At 41.0% G+C, this 24,991-nt stretch overlaps 2 protein-coding genes across 8 annotated transcripts in view; one reads left to right on the top strand and one right to left on the bottom strand.

The window, feature by feature from the left end:
- Positions 1 to 3,173, bottom strand: part of cstf2 (cleavage stimulation factor, 3' pre-RNA, subunit 2) — a 58,477-nt gene extending 55,304 nt beyond the window's left edge. The window contains exons 1-2 of one of the 3 annotated variants that reach the window (XM_052022447.1): positions 3,023 to 3,173; positions 1,851 to 1,929 (exon numbers count right to left, since the gene is read on the bottom strand). In XM_052022447.1, the coding sequence (XP_051878407.1) occupies positions 1,851 to 1,929; positions 3,023 to 3,077 (134 nt within the window). In that variant the 5' untranslated portion in view covers positions 3,078 to 3,173. The remainder of the gene's footprint in view (positions 1 to 1,850; positions 1,930 to 3,022) is intronic. The other 2 variants (XM_052022448.1, XM_052022446.1) reach the window with 2 other exon arrangements.
- Positions 3,153 to 24,603, top strand: trmt12 (tRNA methyltransferase 12 homolog). Of its 5 annotated transcripts, none has more exons than XM_052022452.1 (8): positions 3,153 to 3,226; positions 4,586 to 4,675; positions 6,166 to 6,334; positions 8,611 to 8,809; positions 10,446 to 10,596; positions 13,359 to 13,468; positions 14,457 to 14,614; positions 19,473 to 24,603. In XM_052022452.1, the coding sequence occupies exons 2-8, from the start codon at positions 4,620 to 4,622 to the stop codon at positions 20,031 to 20,033; spliced, it is 1,404 nt and encodes a 467-aa protein (XP_051878412.1). In that variant the 5' UTR covers positions 3,153 to 3,226; positions 4,586 to 4,619; the 3' UTR covers positions 20,034 to 24,603. The 5 variants fall into 5 exon arrangements, with proteins under 5 accessions (XP_051878412.1, XP_051878415.1, XP_051878414.1 ...); XM_052022455.1 differs by lacking the exon at positions 3,153 to 3,226 and adding an exon at positions 3,247 to 3,390 and having other exon boundaries at positions 6,166 to 6,325; positions 8,665 to 8,809; XM_052022454.1 differs by lacking the exon at positions 3,153 to 3,226 and adding an exon at positions 3,247 to 3,390 and having other exon boundaries at positions 6,166 to 6,325.
- The last annotated feature ends 388 nt before the right edge of the window (positions 24,604 to 24,991 follow it).

Genomic DNA, 24,991 nt, shown 5'->3' with positions numbered 1-24,991 from the left:
TGTGGTAGAATTTGAATTCAGTTTTAAAATTTTCTAAGTAAGAATGTAACTTATTTATACATGTTCTTAAATGATGAAACCATCTGTCATTACACTATCACTCCAAGCTCACATCAACATGTTGACACTTAAGGAAGTGGCCTAGCAACGTGATCTGATGCAGCAAATTTCTTTAAGGCTTATTTATACAGCACTTTTGAGATGTCTTCATGCACCTCAGAGACAGAAATCCTTTCAAAATGTTCTTATTTACGCAGGCAAATATGGTAACTAGTTCACACACAGGAAGGTCTGACAAACAATAAACAAGATCAATGACCAATTTCAATATACAAAGTTGATGTAATTCAGACAATCCTGATTATAACCTAAAAGCTGGACTAACAGTGGAAGAACTCCCTAGCACGGAAGTGATCCTTTATATCCATCTAAACAGGAAGACAACATAGGCTGAGTGGTTTTAAGTCATGCTATCCATTTCATAATGGGTCGAGAATCCATAATTTGTTGATTTTGAGGTGACAGTGATCCCATCTTGCAAAGATAAAAATTAATATATTTTTGCCTCAAGTACCACACATTTTGAGTGGTATTTTATATTCTCATAGCAATCTTTGGTGGGCTGCCAGGAAAGACTGAAATGAAATCCAAAGACAGAAAATGGTTCAACCAAATAGGTGTAACAGAAAAGGAGCTTCATTTTTTTGTTTGGTAAACTCTAACAAATTCTCCATTTTATGTTTTCAGAATTAAATTCTCAAGGTTTCACATATAAACTAGAAACATACCTATGTTATTTCATTTCCATTTAGCTGTGTTTTTAAATAAGCAAAAATTGACTTGCTTTGGTTTCTTTTCATTGCAAATCTTGATCACATTTTACATACTGCACCCCCAATTTGTACAGTTTAAGAAACATGAGTCTTTATCATGGGAATTGCAACTAGATTTATAATGCAAATGTGGTGTATGCATTCACCAAGAGAAAACTTTGTATTAGTTGGCCTTACAAGGCTTTTCTTTAAAAGAATAGATTTAAATACTTTCTAACTGTAAGCAATCTAAACTTTATTGTTTTAGCAAGACTTGAGTAAAGTAGCAAACATGAAATCAGAGGATCTCTTTCAGAAATCAGAATTGCAGGACTCCAACTTCCTGCAAGTCATCATTAGTAATAATGGTACAGAGCAAAAATAAATGCATAAAATATTCCATTTATCTTTCAACCACCAAACAGGTAAACTCGATTTGTTAGTTTTGTGGTAATCAATTTCATGTTTCGCTCTTCATTATCTGCAAAACGGCTGAGGTTCTGCCTCAGTGCTAACACATTAGAGATAATGAATTAACTACAGAAGACTTAAGAAAGGCGCAGAGATGAAAGGTCCAAAATAAATCATTATTTTTGTATTATAGCATTATACAGGTATTAGGCAGCCAAGATACTTTATTAAAACATTGCAACCAATGGCAACATAAGATCCAATAAAACTAATACATTGTGTCCCAAGACACTCAACCCCATAATTCTCAACATGTTGTTCAGAACTGTACTGTGTTGTAAGAAAATATATTGTTTCAAACAAATGGTTTGTCCCATTGCCAGCTTTCTTTTACTGAATTATTATAGATGGGTGAGACATACCAGTGGCTAGCTGAATTTTGGAACTTAAGGTCAAATGCCAATGTTTTATTGGAGGGCAAGGTGGAGTTAAATTATCTCCACAGCAAAACTCCTGTGGAATATAAATCAAGAGATCAAGATTCCTTTTGGGATACTTACACCTTTCTAAAGAATTGCATGCACAAAGTGACAACAACCAATTGTACGTTGTATACAAAGATGATACCTGAAACTCAACACTGGACCAACTTCAGAGAAAATATCCTTCAACTGTTCTTCTGTAGCTTCATAGGGAATATTTCCAACTGGAAATAAGAAAAATCATAAAAGGAAAATTTCAACTCAATTACGAGTCCATAGTCTCTTAATTTAATTCCTTTCTCTTTATTTATATACTTTACAGAAACACTTGATTTCTTCAATATTTTCACTCTAACAAAGTATTGGAAAAAGCTAGGAGGCAGCTGAATTTTCCAACAGGATGCGTTGTATTCTAAATCCAGCATAAATCTTCCACCATAAATATGATCTTATCTGCTTGAGGAATTGCATGTGAAGGCAAAGTAACCAGGAGCATAGCTTTTGATCTGGAGTCAGCAACCCATTTGGTAGTATCACCCAATGGCCTAAGTACTTGAGGGTTAGAGGACAATTGGCTGGTGTGATATATCTTGACTGTTATCTGACAACCAATACTAGAAGTTACGGTTACGTGAATATGCCCTGGTGAAAGCTAAGAGAGTCTCAAGAGCAATATACATAAAGTGCTGGAGGAACTCCGCAAGTCAGGCAGCATCTATGGAGGGAAATAAACAGTCGACATTTGGGGCCGAGACCCAGCACTTATTGTGTATTGCTCCAGATTCCCGCATCTGCAGAATTTCTTGTGCCTCCGTCGAGTCTTGAGAGACCCTTTTCCATTCATTTTCATATTTTCTCTCCAGATGTTAGTAGACCCATTGTACATTTCCATCTAATTATTTTCCCTAAACTTTTTAGACCACCTCAACAGAATCTCGAACAAAAAGAAACTGCTGGGGGGACTCAGCGGGCGGAGCAGGGTCTGTGGAGGGAGCTGTCGACGTTTCAGGTCGAGACCCTGCATCAGGACTGAATGCAGTCTCCTGTGTTTCAACACACTCTCTGCCGGTACAAGGGCCACCTGCTTAGGGAGTTTGCATTAGGATCTGGCTGGGCGTGCCGTGCTCCCGCTCTGCTGCACCCTGCCCCAGGACCACCTCCACTCTGGGCAAGGCTTCAATCCGCTCCTCCACCTGTCCGCAGCCCCGATAAAACACGCGGCGCTCCGACTGCCGCCCCAACATCGCAGTTCCCGCCGAGCCAACGTCCGATTGAGCTTCCCCATTAACATCTCCGCGGATCGGCCCAAGCCCTTACCGAACACGGAGCGCAGGGAACGGTCTATGGCCGGGTCCCGCACCAAGTTCGCCATAGCTACCGCTCTCCGCGCCGTTTCCGCTCAGGAACGGAAGCCAACGCTGTCACCGCTCCGCTCGTCCCCTCAACTCGAGGTTCCGGGCGGTGTCCGGGGACATCTGAGATCAGTTGCGGTGTAATTTAAAATGAAATAATCGTTTGAAGGTAAACAGAGAACTTAGTCCCTAGATTGTGTCGTAAAGCTAAGAACAACTTGGAGTTTTGCCAATATTGAGGTGGGGGAAAGGAATCGTTCCCAGAGCGAAGACGAGCTGGAGTACGACTGCATGGGTGGCTCAGTCCAGTTCAGGGATCGGCCTTTCTAGACGGTATGGTTCTGGCTGCTCAGTGTCTTCGTATTTGATTCATCACTTAAACTTGGCCTCATGACTCTCCTGAAAAAAAAGGGCTAGATTACTGCTGTTCTTGCAGGAGCCCACCTCCAGACATTGACCACCTTACTCATCTGACCTCCACGAATCTTTAAATCATCGACAAAGGAAGAACCGCACAGCTAATTAGTTACTTTTAAAATAATAAACAGAAGGTGCTGGAAGTACCAAGCAGATCAGGCGGCATCTGGGGAGAGAATATCAGGGTTACACTTTCGGGTTAGATATTTGCTGTTTTTCTTTGCGTTTTAGTCATCTTTAAAGTTCAGTCACAAATAATAAATTCCATTAGTAGCGAGCAATTAATCATGGAATCTTGCAGTGCCTGAAGGAGGCAAGCAGTTTATTGCTTCAGGTCTTTAGTAGAACTGCACCATTGTACATACTATGCACTTCCATATTAAAGCTGTTTTTAAAATAATAATTATTATGTATGTTGGTGTTTTTTATTTAACGATCACTGATCAGAGAGTGAGCACCATTCTGTTAAAACTGAAGAAGGTTATCATGGAGAGTTTTTGATTTAACTCATAGGTATTCACATTCACTTGAAGGGTAATCTCATTCTGGATTATGCATTAGTGAAAAAGTTCTGGAAGGAGATGCAATGATCTTTGTTGTGGTTCAACCCAATCAGCCACAATTAACAGGACCCTATTCCCTATGGGCTGTTCCCAGTGACACACTGAGATAAGCATCAAAAGCTGCTGGAAGATGGTTCAGTGAAAGATACCACCCTGTGTGCCCAAAGCTTGCTGGTCTTTGTAATAAACTGCTGCAAACCTGCAAATTCCACAGTCCAAGTTTACGTGTTGAGATCCAGGATTACATGCTGAGGGATACACTGAAGTTCGATGGAGCTGCAGCAAAGGCATTATGATGATAGGCTACAGTTTAAGCACCTCCACCATTACTTGCTGTGTGACTGAAACCCAGTGAACTTTTCACTCATGGAATGTATGTGAAAGAAAAAGATAATGCCAGTAAAATGTGAATCTTGTAAGTAAATATCCCATACTGTGAAAATGACAAACAAATTTTAATGTACAATATACATTGCAAATTTCATGAATATTGTATATTTTTAAAAGATAAAGGTAATTAATTAGTCTATATTTGAATTTTTTTTAAGATAATACAAGACTCACAGTTATGGAAGACTGAGAATGCAGACTGAAAGAACTGCAATTGTGACTCAGGCCCAGTTTGCACAACAATACAGGTGAAACATGGTACAGATTTATTTGTGTGATCATGTCACATTGAGAGGGAAACATAGACATTATTACTTGTAATTTTCCACAACTGGTTCAAATATTTAGAAGTTCACAATAATGCATAATGTTTTATATCCATCAAGATTTCTTTGGGCTATTATTTTTCCAGTGCTTTTTCTTGTAAGTACCTTTTAAAATGTCCATCGTTGGGTGTTATTAAAAGAATTTCTCCTTCAAAATAGTGAATGAGTCACTCTGGCTGCTGCCATGAACACACTAAAGTAACAGGAACAAAGCACCAAGACCAAAAGTAACACTGGCTCCATATCACCCTGCCGATTTTCTTCACCTCTCCTCCCTCCCACACAGACACGTGGCACCCAAATTTATTCATGTCAGGGGAGGCTGGAAAAATGTATTCCTAATAAAAGTAACTGCAGAAGAACTTCATAAAATTAATGTTAAAAAGTTGGAAAAACTTGTATCTGCATTGTTATTGAAAAATGCCTGAAAAATGATCCTGGTCCATATCCTGCTCCCACCTCTTGCCTGTAACTGAATGAACAGATGTTTCTGATCTAATAGATGAGGACATATTGATGCAAAAAGTGGAAAGTTTAGACTATTTGAATTGAGTATTAGATTTCATAGCATCATGGCATTTAGAAGGAGACCATTCGTGCCAGCAAAAGACAGACTTTAGGCTTATCCCATTTCCTGCTTTGTTCTATAGCCATGCAGGCTCTGGGTCTTCAAGTTTTCATATAGTTCTTTTTAACCATGGTGTGGATTTTTGTCTCCACCATCTTTTCAGGCAGCAAGTTCCAAACCCAATTTTTTCAAATGTTGAGTGAAACAATTTTTTCAACTCACTTCTAATTCTTCCACAATTAACTTAAAACTATGCTCCATAGTTACTAACCTGCTGCAAAAGTAAATAGGTCCTTTCTGCTTCCTCTGTCTGGGCCTCATTTTGTTTTAGATACCTCAGTTAAATCTCCCTTAAATCTCTTTGTTCCAAAGAAAACAAATCCAGCCTAGTCTCTTCATAACAATAATTCTTCAGCCCTGGCAATACTCTCTGCATTCTTGCTGGTAGTGTAGCGGTTAGGGTAACGCTATTACAGTGCCACTGACCCGGGTTCAATTCCGGCCACTGTCTGTAAGGAGTTTGTACATTCTCTCCATGACAGCGTGAGTTTTCTCCAGGTGCTCCGGTTTCCTCCCACATTCCAAAGATGTGTGGGTTAGGAAATTGTGGGCATGCTATGTTGGCGCCAGAAGCATGGCGACACTTGCGGGCTGCCCCCAGAACACTCTATGCAAAAGATGCATTTCACTGTGTGTTTTGATGTACATGTGACTAATAAAGAAATCTTATCTAATGCTATCACATCTTTCCTTCGATGTGGTGATGAGAACTGAAAAAGTACTCAGCCTGTTCCTTCATCCCTGATCAGAAAGTGAAGTTATTTTATTTCGTTTCCTCCTACAGAGAGTACTTGGAGAAGAATGGCTTCTTGGACACAGCCTTTCGGCTCCAGAAGCAACCAGATGGCTCAGTGGCATTACCTGTGCTTTGTAATAGACTCAGCCAGCTCCGTCATCTCAACCTGTGTGACACTTTGGCTCCAGGAAGTACATACACTTTTAAGGTGATGAAGGTAGGATTTCTTTCCTTAATGGGGCACACATCGGCACAAGCATTTGACCTTCCATGCAACACTGGAATATCTAATCATCAGAAAGTGATTACAAGCAGGTGGTTTCATACGTGTTCTTCACTATTAGAATTAACCATTTAATGGCATTAATGTGATCCATTCAGAATGAAAAGTAACTCACCTTTTACTGAGTTTCAGCTTTGGAAAGTATTTTATATTCTCATATCTTCTGATGACACAGATTATTCACTGAGACCACACCAACTCTCAGAGCATTCCTATCAGTCCCCTTGCTGCACTCATTTCCCTGTAACCAATTCTCCCTCACATGCCCAATAACCACTTACCCCCCATTATTTTAGGGGTAATTTACAGATTGACAGTAGCCAGTCAGCCTACCAGCACATCTTTGGGATGTGGAAGGAAACCAGAGCATCTGGAGGAAACTCACGTGGTCACAAGGAGAACATGCAAACTCCACATAAACAGAACTGTAGGTTATGATTGAACCCAGGTTGTTGGATCCATGCAGCAGTAGCACTAACTGCTGCACCATTGGGATCTAAATTTGAACCTCTTGGTCATATAGATCGTGATGGGAAACCACAGAACTCAGCATGGTGAAGAAATGTGGCCTTTGTCTACTTATCACTACTTACTCTCGGCTCCACAGTGAATATACGTCACTGACCTTCACAGACCAGGTTTATCTTGATCTTCAGCTGAAGTAGCATATGAACATAGAACATTACAGCACAGTACAGGCTCTTCAGCCCACAATGTTGTGCCGACATTTTATCCTGCTCTAAGATCTATCTAACCCTTCCTTCCCATATAGCCCCCCATTTCTCTATCATTCATGTGTCTATCTAAGAGTCTCTTAAATGTCCCTAGTGTATCTGCCCCCACAACCTCTGCCGGCAGTGCGTTCCATGCACCCACCACTCTCTGTGTAAAAAAACTTACCCCTTACATCCCCCTTATGTCTTCCTCCAATCACCTTAAAATTATGTCCCCTCGTGTTAGCCATTGTCACCCTGGGAAAAAGTCTCTGACTGTACACTCAGTCTATGCCTCTTATCAAGTCACCTCTCATCCTACTCCTCTCCAAAGAGAAAAGCCCTACCTCACTCAACCTATCCTCATAAGATATGCTCTCCACTCCAGGCAACATTCCGGTAAATCTTCTCTGCACCCTCACCAAAGCCTCCACATCTTTCCTATAATGAGGTGACCAGAACTGAACACAATACTTCAAGTGTGGTCTAACCAGAGTTGTACAGATCTGCAACATCACCTCGCGGCTCTTGAACTCAACACCCCGACTAATGAAGGTCAACACACCATACGCCTTCTTAACAACCCCATTGACCTGCACGGCAGCCTTGAGTGATCTATGGACATGGACCCTAAGACCTCTCTGTTCCTCCACGCTGCTAAGAATCCTGCCATTAACCTTGTATTCTGCCTTCAAATTTGATCTTCCGAAGTGTATCACTTCACACTTATCTGGGTTGAACTCCATCTGCCATTTCTCAGCCCAGGTCTGCATTCTATCAATATCTTTTTGTAATCTACAGCAATCCTCTACACTATCCACAACACCACCAACCTTGTATCATCAGAAGTTCTGAAATTATTCTCATTACTGATGGACAAGGAATTTCTGATTGGTGCATTGAATACACTACCAGGAAACAATTGGGTATGTGAATATTAGATGAAAAAATGATTAGTTTCAGATGTACATGATTCACTGAGTTGTTGAATAGCCCACTGGAATTTACTGTCTGAGCTCACAGTGGAGAAATGGATGAGAAATTTGAATGTTGTCTAAGCCTCCCGAATGGTGCCTTGATAATAGTTATTGCCTTCGAAAGCAGAGGGAAGAAGAAATATGTCTGGTCTGGTGACAAGTGCTTTTATTTGAAGTGCATCATGTTAACAGAAAGCAAAATGAATGAAAACATTGAAGTGTGGCCACTGTTTCTAGCACTAACTGAACAGTAAGCAAGCACACTACAATAAATAACTGATCGCTTTCAGTATCCACTTCTTTCCCCACCCTTCACCAACCATAATCGTATCATGACCCGAAACGTTGACCACCTGCTTTTCTCCACAAGTGTTGCCTGGCCTGCTGAGTTCCTCCAGCATCATAGTGTTTTTCATCTAGGTTCCAGTACCTGCAGTCCTTTGTTTCTCTCGTAATTGTATTTTGTTTGTCTTCTATAATCCTATTTGATGCATGTCTGTTTCACAAATATACGTTTCAGAACCCAGTAGCATCTAAGAAGTCATTGATAAAATCTTGCCACCAACGACTGCAGGAAGAGCTCCGTGCATTATTGAAGAACCATGGGGTCCTTTGGAATGAGGAACTGATCCACGACCTGCCTCAAGTGTGGAAGAGGCATGGAGACTTGATTGTTCTGAGTGAAAATACATTCCTGGCAGATATCTGGAAAACTTTGGGTGAGATTTAAATCTTGAACTATGCAGCAATAGTTATAGTTATATTACAGATATATTGCATATAATATATATTATATAAAATATAGTTATATTGCATATAACTGTGCAACTATGCAGCTATACAACTATACATTCCCCAGATAAAATTTGCAGATAGCATCTACATATGCCATTTTGTATCAACCTTGGAATCTGCTGATATATTTTTTCCTTCTGGAAGAGACATACCTAACCTCCCCCATAACAACATTGCTGAATTCAAGAATAAATGATCAAGTCAGTATCCAATCTGTACGAGCAAATTCAAGGAAGTAGTTCAGCAAAAATCATTGGCATCTCTGCCTTCTCTTGAGCCTTTGCTGAAAGCATTAGAAGTGCAGAGGGTTAGTGAATGTGGTTTCATGTATCATTGAAAGTGTTTTCCAAAGATTGCAACACTGCACAACCATCTATGTATAAAAATAATGCCACACGTTGAGGGTGGTATGGAGGATTAGAGCATGTACCAGATTACAATCTTAATATGTTTCCAAGGAACCAGAGAGTTGGCACTGATATAAGGTACGTGTACCTGTTTTACATTAGATGTGCACATTTTCGCTGAAAGTAGTGGAAGTTGGAAACTACATCACCAGGTGCTTCACTGCAGGAGTGAAATGAAGATCAGAGCCAGAGTTACATGATAATTGCTCTTGACTATTTGCTAGCTTTTTCTGGATCAGCCAGGTAGGGGGTTGGAATTTATGGAGGATAGGAGTCCTATTTATGGTGGGAGAAAGATTTTTTGTAAAACAAAATCTTGCTTTAAAGAGCAATGATAAAAAGATAATATTGGATGTTTAAAAGGCAATTCCTCAGTCTAAATACATTATACCATGCTACTCGAGATCATTGAATATGATTGTGGTGAACTCTTGAGTCAAAGATGGAGGCTGCAAAATGCTAAGTTCTGGATCTTTGGCTGTGATCTGGTGAGAAAATAGAGCAAAGCAAAGCTGTATGAACTAGCAACTAGGGTCATACAGTCCCTTGGGGCTTTTCCGCCATATAATAAGATCATGGCTGATCTGATTGTAATCACAATTCTGCACTCCCACCTACCCACCATAACCTTTCATGCCTTGCTTATAAAGAATCTGTCCACCTCTGCCTCAAAATATTTAAAGACTTTGCTTCTATTGTCCTTTGAGGAAGAGTTTCAAAGACTTGCAACCATTCGAGAGAAAAAATTTCACCTTATCTCTGTCTTAAATGGTGACCCCAAATTTTTAAGTAGACTCCTGGTTCTAGATTCTCCTACACAAGGAGATCTCCTCTCTTGAGCCACCTTCTCAAGACCCCTCAAGATCATACCTGTTTCAATCAACTTACCTCTCACTCTTCTCATCTCAGAAAAATCACACCTAGTTTATTCAATCTTTCCTCATAAGACGACCTGTCCATTCTAGGTGGTAATGTTTAGTAAATTTTTGGCGTCACCGCCGAATCTGTCTTCTTATTGGTGCTTATTCATGACAGTTGTGTCTGAAAATCAGGGAGGCAAAGTTAATCAAGTAATATGAAAATTATAAGTTGTATTTTCATTCATCTTTGATGTGAACTGGTCCTGGTTATATTATTGTTCCATTTGTTGCAGAGCCAGAATTATGGCAGGTGGTTGCTAATGCACTAGGAGTAAAACGCATTGCAAAGACAGGCAGAATATCTGCTGACGGCTTTCGTACTCCAAGGGTAACTTTACTGCTGGGAGATGATGCCTGGGTCCATCACGTTGACAATGGCATCAGGTGAGGGCAGAATAAACAGATTTAAACAACCCTAGAATGTGCATGTAACATTATTAATGGGTAAAAATGACCAACCAGTTCGTCCCAGTGATTATCTTTATGCATGTATAATAAATTTCTTCCTTTAATTAAAAGAGTTCCAATATCGTGGCACACCTTAGCTTCTTGTAGGTCACTTACAACATGCATTTCCTCTGAGTTCTAAACCTTAGCTATATCTTCAGGAGACCATTAATGGTAATCAAGCAATTCCAATCCATAAAAAGACAGTATATATCAAATAATGAGTCACCCATGATCTTTGCTGCATTAACTTCCAGCTTTCAGTTCATAGTAGCACTCGCTCACTTGGAAGAGGTTGTTGCAAAATAGTTAATCCAGGGTTAACTGTCTTACCCATCTTATCCTCTTACACAGCATGTCCCTGAAGCAGGAGATACTATAGAGCACGATTCTCTTCACAGAGGAGCTGCGCTAAGAAAATAGCTCCATAAATTCCATGATTTTTGAGATGCCTTCCATAAAACTGCTGTGCTCAGATTTTTTTCAACTGGAGTCTCGATGTCGCAGTGTCATTGGCCTCCATATGAACACAGTGTAACTCCAGCTCTTGCAGTTTCACATCCAAAGTGATGCTTTTTCTTGACACTTCTGACACATTACCTGCACTTTCACTTGCTGACCTTCTTCCTGACATTATGGGTTAAAATACAGTATCAGGAATCCTTTAACCAAACTACAGATACTGCATCATGTGAATGCACTCAAGCAATGCATTCCTGATTCCAACCACCCTCCAAATGAAATTTTTCCCCCCAGATCCCCTCTAAACTTCTTCCTTTGCCTAAATATGAGCACTCTATTTTTTGACATCACCAGATCATACGATTTCTCCGTCATTGGAAATATATGACCCTGAACCTAAAATTACATGCTGAAGGAAAATTTATACCAGAACTCATGAGTGAAGAAGTAAAATTTTTACTGCAAAGTCTTTTAAGATCCTGTTTATTCTGTTAGTGGATGATATTTTCCACTCCTTTCAATGGTAGTGTAGCGGTTAGCGTAACGCTATTACAGTGCCAGTGATCGGGATTCAATTCCCGCCGCTGTCTGTAAGGAGTTTGTACGTTCTCCCCGTGTCTGCGTGGCTTTCCTCTGGGTGCTTTGGTTTCTTCCCACATTCCAAAGACGTACAGGTTAGTAGGCAGTGTGGGCTCGTTGCGCCGGAAGGGTCTGTTGCCGTGCTGTATAAATCAAGTTTTAAAGTAAAAGTTTTAAACATGATTTACTGTATTAGTATAGTTAGAAGAAATATATTTGTGATTTTCATGGCCTCAGAATATTCCAACTTGGTTCACATCCAATTAAGTAACTGGGAAGTAAATTTACTGTTGCATAACAGCTGCTTTCGCACAAGATTTAAGATTTTTGAAGATTTCTTTATTAGTCACATGTACGTCGAAACACACAGTAAAATGCATCTTTGTGTAGAATGTTCTGGGGGCAGCCTGCAAGTGTCGCCACGCTTCCAGCACCAACATAGCATGCCCACAACTTCTTTGGAATAGTACATCTTTGGAATGTGGGAGGAAACCGGAGCACCGGGAGGAAACCCACGCAGACACGGGGAGAACGTACAAACTCCTTACCGACAGCTGCCAGAATTGAACCATGGTCACTGCTGCTACAATACCATTACACTAACTGCTACACTACCGTGCCTGCCCAAGGTTTAACAACCAGATCATCTCTTTTTGATAAGATAAGATATCTTTATTAGTCACATGTACATCGAAACACAGTGAAATTCATCTGGTAGTTGAGTGAGTAATGCCAGCAAGGTCATTGGGAAACATCTGCTTCTCTTTGAATACAGGCATAGGATGTTTATGTTCCTGAGCATGTATGAGAGATTCTTAGTACCTCATTTAAAATATGCTTAATCCAACATCTATACAGGTCCTCCCCAGATTATGACAGGGTGTAACCCAAACAGTTCGCAAATTGGAAATGCAACCACTCACCAATATATTTAAATAAAAACATAGGCCAACCAGGGGCAATGTGTAGTTAAACCAGGGCATTTAATTCAACCATTCAGATTTCTCTGCAAGATGCAATGATATTGCTGCGAACTGAGTTCCCACACGGCGGAAGGTGCCTGCAACCCCACTGGTCTCCCAAGCTCTCATTCGTGTGTGTGGGTTTTCTATCAATTGGGTGTTTGTAACCTGAGGAGGACCTGTGGTAATTTAAATAAAGGGGATTAGTAACATTTGGTTAATAGTTTCTGGATACTGGTAATTTGAATTTAGAACCCAGTCATTGTCAGACAACAAATATTTATGCTGCAAATTGAACATATTTTAATTTCAGTTTCTATCAGTAACAATGCAGAAACACTCAGTTATAAAATTCACATTGTTGTTGTGGTGTGAAACCGAGACATCAGAATTATAGAAAGTAATTATCACATTGCAGGTTATACATTATCTGGAAAGTTCACTCTGATTGTGATGTTATTTGTTCATTATGTGGCTACCTTTTGAAATGATATCATTGCCTCCAGAACCTTTTGGTTGCACTGTAATAGTTGTTTGTGTGTTAAGTGTAAGTAATGTTCTGTTTTGCAGAAATATGGTAAAGTTTTTCACATTCAAATTCTTTTCTGGAAATTGTTGTTCCTTCTTAAAGTGATAATTACAGTCACAAAATTGATGTAGCTGTGTTCTAATAGTCTGCCTTGTGTCCTTTTATAGATACACATTTGACATTACCAAATGCATGTTCTCCTCTGGAAATATCACAGAGAAGCTCCGTGTCAGCTCTTTTGACTGCACAGGGGAGGTGGTTGTGGATCTGTATGCAGGTAACATTGCGAATTATTGGTTGAGCCACAATTAGCTGAATGGGCATGTTCCATGCATAGATTCTATAAAGTCTGTTTGTGAAGGTAAGAAGGAGAACCAAGAGCAGGCCAATTGGCTCCTTGTGTCTGCTTTGTCATTCAGTAAGAATGGTGGGAGAGAGGGTGAAAAGAGATTAGATAAAAGGCATTTATATGACACAACCGGTTAATGGAATGCTCATTCCTTGTCTGGTGGATAGTATTAGAATTAGCCTATTTATATTGCTGTGTAGATTTTATAGAAACTTGATCAAAAATCCATGTGAGGCTGTATCACAAGTACCTTCTATGTTTCCTGAGCAAAAAATTCAGGGGCTGGGTCCATGAAATTAGCAATCGAAACAAATCTTTGGCCCATGTGGGGTATTTACTATCACCAATGACAAACTCACTTCTGTTTCTATTGGTCTCTCAGATGTAACTGCTGACAGAAGTGTCTGTGTAAGCTAGTTCTTTTGATGATTCAATCTCTGAAGAACAAACTGCCTCACTATGTTCTAGTAAAATAGAGGGCTATGGGTAAGCCTAGATTTCTAGGGTAGGGACATGTTCGGCACAGCTTTGTGGGCCGAAGGGCCTGAATTGTGCTGTAGTTTTTCTATGTTCTATGTTCACTAATATTACATCTAATGGAAAAAAGGAGATGCATATATATCATGACTTTCATATTCTTAGGACATTTCAGAGTGCCTTACAGCCATCAAAGTGTTCTTGAAGTATAGTCACTGCTATGTAAGACCCTGGAGATAAAGGGAGCAGTGAAGATTTTAATTGCAAACCATAATTGTGTTTTATTACTCAGAAAGGGAGTATCAAGTGTGGTCTCCACCAGTAGCATTAAAATAACATCATGTTTTATGAATCATGTGTGACTAGTAATTCAGTCATATTAGTTGATTACAAATGTGACTGATAATGATAACATCCTTGGTTAATTCTACCTCTGCAGGAGTTGGATATTTTACACTACCATTTCTGGTGCATGCGGGCGCAGCATTTGTCCATGCCTGTGAGTGGAATCCAAACGCAGTTGCCGCACTATTGAAGAACCTAGAACTAAATAAAGTATCAGACCGCTGTAAGGTCCACAGTGGTGATAATCGGCAGGTACTGCCTTAAGTGTCACTGTTTCTCATTAATGGCTTTCCATTTAAATCTTACATGGTTTTCAATATTTGGTCTGCCTGAGGGACATCTTGAGGGATAATGTAATCCTCACAGTTGATAGATGTCACTTTCAAAATTTCAGTCTAAGTTTTCTACTGTTTTCAGGTAACTTTTATCGTTATACTTCGGAGGCATTGATGATGTTGATATATAGGTTTATTTAACTTAAAACTGAGCAGAGAGCTGAAGCACATACTTTTGAAATTAACAGCCAAGATTGAGATGAGGTAAGCAGGAAATCTGTAACTTTCCCCTCCCATTCTAAGAAGATTAGAACAAGTATCCTAAAACAGAAAATGCTGGAAACACTTAACAGGTCAGGTAACATCTGTGGAAAGATAAATAGTTAATGTTCCAGGTCTGGGACACTTTGTCAGAACTGGAAAAGAGAGAAATACAAGTAAATTAGTTTTCAGTAGGAGAGAAGGTGGTTGGGGTGGGGGGTGGGGGGAGAAAGGATGGTTAGAACAAAGGAATATCTCTGATAAACTGAGGCAGTGAGGGCAGTTATCAGTACTTTTAGCTCTTTATTTGTGTAATGTGTTAGAAATAATGAGGGTGAGGGACATGCCCAAAAAACTAAACTACACAAATAGAATAAGAAAACTTTGCCAAAATGGTAACAGACTGAAAAAGAGACATGGCCAGTTCAGATACACAGAGAAAGAAAGAGTGAGTTATCTAAAGTTGGAGGACTCGATATTGATTCTGGAAGGCTGCAATGTGCCCAGACAGAAGATGAGGTGTTCCTCAAGCTTAAATGGAGCCCCATTGTAATAGTGCAGGATGCCGTGGACAGATGGGTCAGATTGGGAGTGGGATGGTGAATTAAAATGGCGGACAACTGGAAGATCACGGTCACCCCTGTGGACTGAACACAGGTGCTCTGCAGAGCAATCACCCAGTCTCCATTTGGTTCTCTGTCGTAGTGGAGACTACATTGTGATCACTGAATGCATTAGACTAGATTGGAAGAAAAGCAAATGAATCACTGATTCACCTGGAAGAACTGTTTTGATCTCTGGATGTTGAGAGGGGCAGAGGTGAAAGGACTAATGTTGCACCTCCTGCAATTGCATAGGAAAGTACCATAATGTGGGGGTTATTTGGTGCAAATGGAAGAGCAGACCAGGCAGTTGAGAAGGAAACTGTCCCTTTAAAATGCTGAAAGGGGAGGGGAATATGTGCCTGGTGAAAATGTCTTGTTGGAGCTGGTGGAAATTGTGAGAGATGATCCAATGAACGTGGAGGCTGATGGAGTGGAAGGTAAAGAGCTGGGAAACTGAGGAGGAGTGTGAGTGAGAGCAGAGCGCTGTGGTAGAGGGGAATCCACAGTTCAGGAAGGAAGACATTCAGTGGGAAAGGAAGAGTCAGAGATGGACCGTGTGAAGGTGAGGGCAGGGTGGAAATTGGCAGCGAAAGTGAGGAAATTTTTGAATTCTGTATGAGTGCAGGAAGCAGCACCAATGGAACATCGATGTACTGAAAAAAAAGTTGAGGGAGGGCCCCCAGTTAAGACTGAAATAAAGACTGTTCCACATATCCCACAAAAAGACAGGCTTAGCTTGGGCCCATGCAAATACCCAGAGCTAACCCTTTGATCTCAAGAAAATGGGCAGAGTTGAAGTTGTCCAATATTTGGACATTCAGCCAGGCAAATGAGTATGTTGCTGGAGGGGAACTAGTTGGGCCTTTTTTCCAGGAAGACGTTGAGGACCTTCGGACTCTCCTGATGTGGAGTGGAGGTGTAGAACGATTCTACATCTATGGGGAAAGTAAACCAATTGGGACCAGGGAATTGAAAGCTGTTGAAGTGGCGGAGGGCATCACAATGTGTCACGGATGTAAGTGGGAAGGGTCCGGACTGGGGGAGAAAGGATGGTGTCAAGGTAGGAAGAAGTAAGTTCAGTGGGACAAGAGCAGGCTGAAACAATGGGTGTGCCCGGACAGTCCTGCTTGTGGATCTTGGGAAGAAGGTAGAAGTGGGCTGTTGAAGCTGTTGAGGTAAGGTCCCCATGCAAATCAGATGTGTGGCTATGTGGGAGACTATGACCTGATATTCGATAGTGGGATTATGGTCCATAGGGAGTTTTGTAAGTGGGAGGGAGCTGGACCAATGTGTCTGAGAGCTGATGTTAGGCCTCTGAGCTAGAGATCGGATTGGAATTGGTTTATTATTGTCACTTGTACCGAGGTACAGTGAAAAATTTGTCTTGCATACCATTCATACAGATCATTTCAATACACTGCATTGAGGTAGTACAAGGTAAAACAATACAGAATGCAGAGTAAAGTGTCACAGCTACAGAGGAAGTGCAGTGCAGGTAGACAATAAAGTGCAAGGTCATGACAAGGTAGGTTGTGAGCTCAAGAGTCCATCTTATCATACTAGGGAACCGTTCAATAGTATTATAACAGCAGAATAGAAGCTGTACTTGAGCCTGGTGGAACGTGCTTTCAGGCTTTTGTATCTTCAGCCCGATGGGAGAGAGGAGAAGAGAGAATGTCCAGGGTGGGTGGTGTCTTTGATTATGCTGGCTGCTTTACCAAGGCAGCAAGAACTATAGACAGAGTTCATGGAGGGGAGGCTGGTTTCCATGATGTGCTGAGCTGTGTCCACAACTCTCTGCAGTCTCTTGCGGTCCTGGGCAGAGCAGTTGCCATACCAAGTCGTGATGCATCCAGATTGAATGCTTTCTATGGTGCATCGATAAAAATAGATGTGTAAAAGGGGACATGCTAAATTTCTTTAGCCTCCTTAGATCAGTTTTCTTTAGATCAGTTCACCAGACCACAATATCCCCACCCTTGTCTGCAGGTTTGATGACAGTATCAGGATTGGTTCTTAGTGTGCAGAATGCTGCAGGTCCGGGGTGGGGGGGGGGGGGGGTGGTGGTGGTGGGGGTGGGGGTAAGGGAATGAATGAAGGGAGTGGAAAATACAAAGATTTCAGTGTTCCACTGGCAGTTAGCAATGGAGGGATCAAGAGAGGCCAAAGTGAGGAGTACAGGAGGATTGGGAATTCTGAAGACAAGAGAAAGGGTCCTAGCCAAAGAAATAGGCATAGAGGCAATAGAAGAAGACTTCAGATAGGACTTGAAATTCATTAAAATGGGGACATAAGGGGACAAATGTGGGATGAATCTGAGGCCTCTGCTGGGCACTGACTGTTCAAGATCAGAGAGGAGTCGGTCAGAAAGGAAGGTGAAAACATGGAAGGGGTAGAACTAGAGGGAGAGATGGTGTTAGAGGAAATTATAGGGGGAGAAAAGCCAGGAGGGGTACTAGAATTCAAGAGCTGTTGAAGTTTGCGATATTTGACGTCAGAAAGGAAGGAAAGTAGTCACCAACTTAAGCACCAACTACAATGGAGAATAAAGTGGAAATGCAAAGCACGACAGCTGTGAGATAGAGTGAATTGGTGTTGTTGCAGAGAGATGTCATGCATGTGCCAGCAGATGGAATAGAGTATAGATCTTGGAAAGCAATGAGAACACTGCCTTGAGAAACACAAGGTAGTTTGAACATACTTGTGATCCTGAGTGGGTACAAGTTATGAAGGGTGAATTTTGAGTCAAAACTCGTGGGTTGAGTTGAAGCCAGAGAGATTTGCTAAGAAAGAGAAGTGGTTGTGGTAGCGAGACTTCATCAACATCCTATTGAAGACTAGAAGGGAAAGAGAAACCACTGAGGGTGAACAAGGCAAAAGGGACAGGTGGAAGTCCCTCTGGAGCACAGAGGAGAACTTCAAGGTTGGCATTCCTGGAAGAGAAGTGGCACTGAATTCAACGATGACAAATATCTTGTACAAATATCTGCTTCAGTGTAGGATGAGTCATAAGGATTGTTATAAATTTATCAAACATTCCACAGAACAATGTTTCTTTTATTAGGGGTAGGATGTTATACAGAGGAACATAATAGCTTCCCATTTGATGACAATACTCAAATTGAGCAGGCACTGGGATTCATCTTTGTGCCATCAACTGCATACACGTGGCTCTAGGGGGGTTGAATTAACTGCACATACATGGCTGTATGAGGATGCTGTGAACTGCAAGTAGGTGTCTATACAGGGGCACTATCAACTGCACATGAAACTGTACAAGAGTGCTATTAATTGCACACACGGACTTGTGAGTAGTATTAACTATATTCATGGCTGTAAAGGTACCATCAACTGTACACACATACGAGCCATCAGCTGTACATGCTATATGAGCATCACTACAGAAAGCAGGAATTTTTATAAACTGAAGGGTATTCATCCATCAATGTGCAATTCCACTCATGTTAAGATTACTTGAGCTATTGTTTCAGCAAAAGTATAGCACATCAATGATACAAAATTAGGCAATTAACTTAAAACTATTTATATGGCCACAGGAGAGATCAGACAATTTAAATAGAGAATACATTCTTTATATTCAGTTTAATTTTTACTCCCCTTTTTGTTGGCTCTGGGAATCATTTTAAAAAAAGCTAGGCAACCTGTCTGATGGATGGTCTCTGATCTAAAACATTAACTCTGTTTCCGTTTCCATAGATACTACCTGACCTGCTGAGTGTTGTCAGCATTTTCTGTTTTTATTTCAAATTTCCAGCATCTGCAGTTTTGTTTTTGATTTTCATTAGACAAACTGATCATTGGTTTCTGTATTTGGATCCAAAGTATGCTACTGTGAGGTAGATAATAGCCTTTAGATTATAATATTTTTTTGATATGTAATTTGCAACTAATGGGTTGTTTGACATTTCCATCTGTAACTCAATTAGCAATTCATTTTGTGTTTTGCAGCTTCTTCTACGGAACGTGGCAGACCGAGTGAATTTAGGTCTAATTCCAAGTTCGGAAGAGGGGTGGCCTATAGCTTGCCAATTGTTGAAAGAAGATAGAGGAGGGATTTTACATATCCACAATAATGTTAGCTTGTATCCTGAGAAGAGAGATGCACTGTTTAATAGGAAGACTAATAATGCATGTTCTAGCAAGGAACAACAGCAAAAGTTAACAGGAACAGTACCAGCTGGGAGTAACTCTGAGACTACAGTTCCAGAAATCACATATGCATTTCAAAGATGTACCACTGAAGAGAACACACTTGGCTCGAGATGGAAGGACAATAGGCCAAAAGTTAAATCAAACTGTGGGACCTATTATGAAAAGAAGCTAGTTACTTACCCTGAATGGCAACCTTGGGCAGAATCTGTGGCATTAAGGATTAGGAATATACTAGAAGCTCACCATAAAAGGCCATGGTCTACAAATATATTACATATTGAGTATGTGAAATCTTATGCCCCACACATTGACCATGTCGTACTGGATTTGGAATGTAGGCCATGTGATGATAATTAATATGATTCAAGTACTTTTTTTTCCACGTACAAATGATAATTCATGAAGGTTGAGAATCCATAAGTACCTTAAATAAAATCAGCTTTCAGGTTTAAAGTTATTTCTAACACACTGCAGACTCTCTTTAAAAGTAAAATTCCAAATATCATTATCTCATGAAGCAGCACAATATTGGCTTAATTCTCTGATGAGTTTACATTGGTCCAAGAGTAACATTACCTATGCACCATCTGATAAGAGGCATCCAGCTGGCGCTGTTATAATTCAGCTCAACTGGATCAAGAAAAGAATAAGTTAACTTTATTCTTAACCCTGCCAACCAAGGAGCTTAGTCTGGATTCAAGGTAGGAAAGAAAGAATATTAAAATGTTAAATAGATAATATCTTGCAAATGTATTCTATACTGAAATAGAGATACTTTGAAATTGATTTTTGTTATCACTTTTCTTCATGAAGATATTTGAGGATAATTTGCTATATTTGAGTATTATTTAATCGGGTATGTTTTGTCAGAAAATTAGTCAAAATTGTTAAGTTCTTACCCAAGGTAGGCTGCCACTGTTGTGCTGCTTGGTGCTGACACGTGGCCACTCATCAAAATTTCATTTAAAAAAAAACTAATTTAATAGGCTGCCAATTATCAACGTAGCTGTGAAAGTAAAGGTGAACAGTGAATAAACTGACAACAATGAAAGAACACCATTCCATTCCTTTTATAACTAACACTAAGGAAGAATCCAATGTAATACATTAGAAACTTGCAGACTGGGTAGTTAATTGGAAAATATTCTTTAATAGATATCAGGATAAATAAGCCATACTCACACAGAAGAAAATAAGAAACTGAATGTGGTAGAAGGGAATCTGTCGAGATGGGAAAAAGTCATTAACAACAGGATTGCAGTTGAGCAATTGATAATATAACAAAGCACTGAAGATTAAGTGGTATAGGATCAGTGAAGTAGTGAAGCATTTCTAAATTGGTTTGGGAATCTAGCCAGGCCACACTAGTGTATTATGTGCCATGCTGGGCTCCATACTATAAAAAAACGTGTAGACGCACTAGAGAAAGTGCAAAACAAGAGTTACAATGATGGTAATATAACCAGAGGTCACAGCTGCAAGCCATCCCTGAGTTATGAACACCTGTCTTAAGGACACACCCTGTATACAAACGAGCTCCCATAGTATTAAATTCAAATGTCCGACGTACATACATACATTCGTTACTGCAAACGGCATAACTAATTTCCTCTCTCCAATTTTAGTCGTTCTTTCTTATCAGTCTTATAAGCTTTTGATGCCATTCATTACAGTACTGTAGAGGTATGGTTACCATATTGAGTGATTTTTGTGTATTTTCCGACTGATGGACAAAATCGACTTGAGGGTGTCTGTAAAAACAGAACCTGCTTGTTAACCGGGGACAGCTTGTATTGGGAAAGATTGAACAGGTTGGGGCATTTTCTTTACGAAAAAGGGGACTTAAGGTTTTTAAAGTTATAAATTGGTTAAACAGGTTAGATGTGAAAAGAATGTTTCCACATGTGGGGGTATCTAAGTTAGAGGCCATACTGAAATTAATAAATAGGGAAAGAGAAGGATTGATTAGAATACAGAACATACAACCCTAGGAAGGCATTGAGGCAAAAAGCTGAGATACTTACAGAAGGAAACCAGGTGAGTATGTGAGAGAAAAAGGAATACACTCAAGATGAAGTCAGATAAACAAATAAAGTACTGTAGAAAGAAAGGGAGGAGGCATCTGTAGATTATAAAGATCAGCACAGAGTAGTTGAGTCCAGTGGCCTATTATGGGCTGTATAATTTTTGTTATGACATAGATGGTTGAGTGTTGATCAGGTTTTACAGGTTGACTATGGAATACCAGTTTCAAATATACCATTTTCAAATAAAAACTGAAAATACTGGAAACACTCAGCAGGTTTATGGGAAGAAAAGCATTTGAGGAACGAAAAACAATGATAGCATTTCAGGTCAAAGACCTTTTACCTGAACTGACAATGAAAGAAGAGGCACTTTTACTTTGCAGAGAAGGTGGAAGACGGTTGGATAAGACAAAGGGAGTTTCTCTGGCAGGGTAAGGACAGAGCTGTTGTGGGGATACATTGTAAACGTCGTCCAATCAATCCGCTAATGGGGGCAGAAAGAATGAAAAAATAGGACAAAAGCTATGAGAAGAGGACTGTTACTCAGAATATAGACCCAAGAATGTGAAAGGTGCAAAATGCAGAGATATAAGACATGTCCAGCAGATGAGGCAACACAGAGAAAAAATTGAGCCTATATCATTAGATGGATGACTCACAGCAGAAAAGGGTAGTTCCGATACAGATGGAGAAAGCGAGTTTCCTGAAATTGTAGAATTCACTGTTGAGCTCAGAAGGCTGTAATGTTCCCAGAGGTGTTATCCTTCAAGCTTTTGTTTTGAATTGTTACAGACAGATAGGCCAGAGTGGGAGTGAGATGGAGAATTAAAGTGGCAGGCAAAAGGAAGCAGATGATCACCCTTGTGGACTGAGCGTAGGTGCTTTCTTTGGTGTAGAGGAGACCACAGTACACCAGATTGGAAGAAATGCAAGTAAATCACTGCTTCACTTGAAAGGGTTGTTTGGGTCCTTGGATGGTAAAAGGACATGTGTGGGAAACTGACGCAGGAAGAGGAGTGCTTGGGTGGGATGGAAGAGGTGATCAGGGAGTTGTGAAGGGAATTCTCCTTTCAAAATGTTGAAGAGGGAGGGGAGGGGAAGATATGTTTGATGTTGGAATCTTGTTTAAGCTGATGATGAAATTTGCGAAGGATGATCCATTAAATGTGGAAGCTGGTGAAGTCGAAGATAAGGACTAGAGGAACTCTATCCTTGCTAGATCCCAGAGCAGAGGGGATGAGAGCAAAGGTGCAAGAAATAGATGAGACACAGTCAACGGACCCTATCGACTATTGTAGAGGGGAAGCTATGGTTCAGGAGGAGGGAAGAAATTCAGGAAGTCTCATTGGAGCAAAAAGTGACTTGAGACAGAGGAACTGGGAGAATGAAAGGAGGCAGGTTGGGAAGAAGTATAGTTGGGTTAGCTGTGGCAGCCTGTGGATGCTTGTCATGAGCCTATCCTCAGATGGAGATAGAGAGATGCAGAAAGGGAAAAGTGTCAGAAATGGACCTTGTGAAAGTGAGGGCAACATGGAGATGACAGTGGGGTAGATAAGATGAAGTCAAGGTAGGAAGCAGTAAGTTCGACAGAGCAATAGCAAGCTAAATAATGAGTCTGGCTTGTGGATCTTGGGCAGGAGGTCGAGGCAGGCTTTGTGAGTTCCCAGGTTACGAAAGCCCTGACTAATGAATTTTCATCTTCACAAAAACTTTCTGAAGAATTTTTAAACAATTCTTTGAAACAAGTTAAGCTTCCCTAACTTTATAACAGAGCTTCAGAGGCGAGTGTGAGGCGAACCGAGTGATTTAGAGTTGGTCAGTGCAGTCAGAGCCTGACCGTGCAGCATATTTTCAGCTGGAATTAGTGGACTGAGCCACTGGGCCAGTTGTTCGGAGGTCTGTATGGAGATGCATTTGCCAGCTGCTGCAGGGTTGCTGCCCATTCTTTTTGGGGGTTAAGTGGGGTGTTTCCTGGGCATTTGGGAGATGGGCAGGATGGATAGAGATGGATTTGCCGGCTGCTGTAAGGCTGCAGGCATCTTCTGCCAGGTAGGAAGGGGGCATTTCCACAACTCCAGCCACCTCAAACCACACCAATCAGGAGGTGGGTGGAGCCGAGCCAGAGCTGAGAGCCCTGAGCAGACTCGCTCACTGAGTCAGTAAGGCCGCCTCTTTCCCGTGCCTGCTCACTGTCCTGTCACAGCTGTTTCTGTGATCCTCTCCCACACACTGTTATTGTTCATTTCCAACTTCCGAACAGTTCGGCTCAGGAACAGAACCCTTTCATAATCTGGGGACTGCCTGTACCAGGAATGTAGCTCTGGAGGGAAGATCTCCAAGGAAATGAGGTCCATAGCCATCTATGGCCTGATATTCGGTGGTGAGGTCATGGTCCAGAGAGAGGTATGAGGATGCGTCTGAGAGCTGATGCTTCCCCTGACCAGCCGGTCACACTTTCTGCCACAGTTAGTAATGTCTTGAGCAAAAAACAAACTGCTGAAGGGACTCAGCAGGCCAAGAAGCATCTGTGAAGGCAAAGGAATGGTCGATGTTTTGGGTCAAGACCCTGCATCGAGATGCAGCAGTTTGTTTTGTGCTCCAGATGCCAGCTCTTGCAGTCTCCTGTGTCTGCACGGTAGTGCAGCGGTTAGCGTAGTGCTTTTACAGTGCCAGTGACCCGGGTTCAATTCCGGCCGCTGTCTGTAAGGAGTTTGTACGTTCTCCCCGTGACTGCGTGGGGTTCTTCCGGATGCTCCAGTCTCCTCCCACGTTCTAAAGACGTACAGGTTAGGAGCTGTGGGCGTGCTATGTTGGCGCCGGAAGAGTGGCGCCCCCAGAACATTCTCTGTTATGCAAAAAGATGCACTTCACTGTGTGTTTCAATGTACGTGTGACTAATAAATAAATATCTGATCTGATCTGATATTTGGTACTCTCTCAGCTCTTCCCCCTACCCTCTACACTCACTCCTATGGTAGTTTTACAGGTGGTGTTCTCTGACGCCTTGCTTGTGCTCACATGAACCTCCAGGATTTTCACCTCAGGGCAAGGGAAGTCGAGTTTACTGTCACGTACACAAGTATAGTCAGGTACAGGTACAGTGAGATAAAGGTACAATGAAAAACTTGCTTCCAGTAGCATCACAGGCACGTAGGTTCAGACAAGACACAGAATATATACATAAATTATACAAGACAGTGAAGAGAAAAAAAACTGTGCAAAACAAGATATTAGTGTAAAAAAACACGATTAGAGACAAGTCCATAGTAGTTCAAGAGGTGGTCTGTA

This window comes from Pristis pectinata, chromosome 8 (assembly GCF_009764475.1).
Source record: "Pristis pectinata isolate sPriPec2 chromosome 8, sPriPec2.1.pri, whole genome shotgun sequence".
In the NCBI taxonomy this organism is placed as follows: domain Eukaryota; kingdom Metazoa; phylum Chordata; class Chondrichthyes; order Rhinopristiformes; family Pristidae; genus Pristis; species Pristis pectinata.
The sequence above is the reverse complement of the archived record's forward strand: the minus strand, read 5'-3'. Positions and strand labels throughout refer to the sequence as shown.

Coding starts and splice junctions, on each gene's coding strand:
- trmt12 (XM_052022452.1), top strand. CDS start 4,620: ATGCAGACTGAAAGAACTGCAATTGTGACTCAGGCCCAGTTTGCACAA. Junction 6,335..8,610: donor ACACTTTTAAGGTGATGAAG/GTAGGATTTCTT, acceptor TATACGTTTCAG/AACCCAGTAGCATCTAAGAA. Junction 13,469..14,456: donor GGTTGTGGATCTGTATGCAG/GTAACATTGCGA, acceptor CTACCTCTGCAG/GAGTTGGATATTTTACACTA.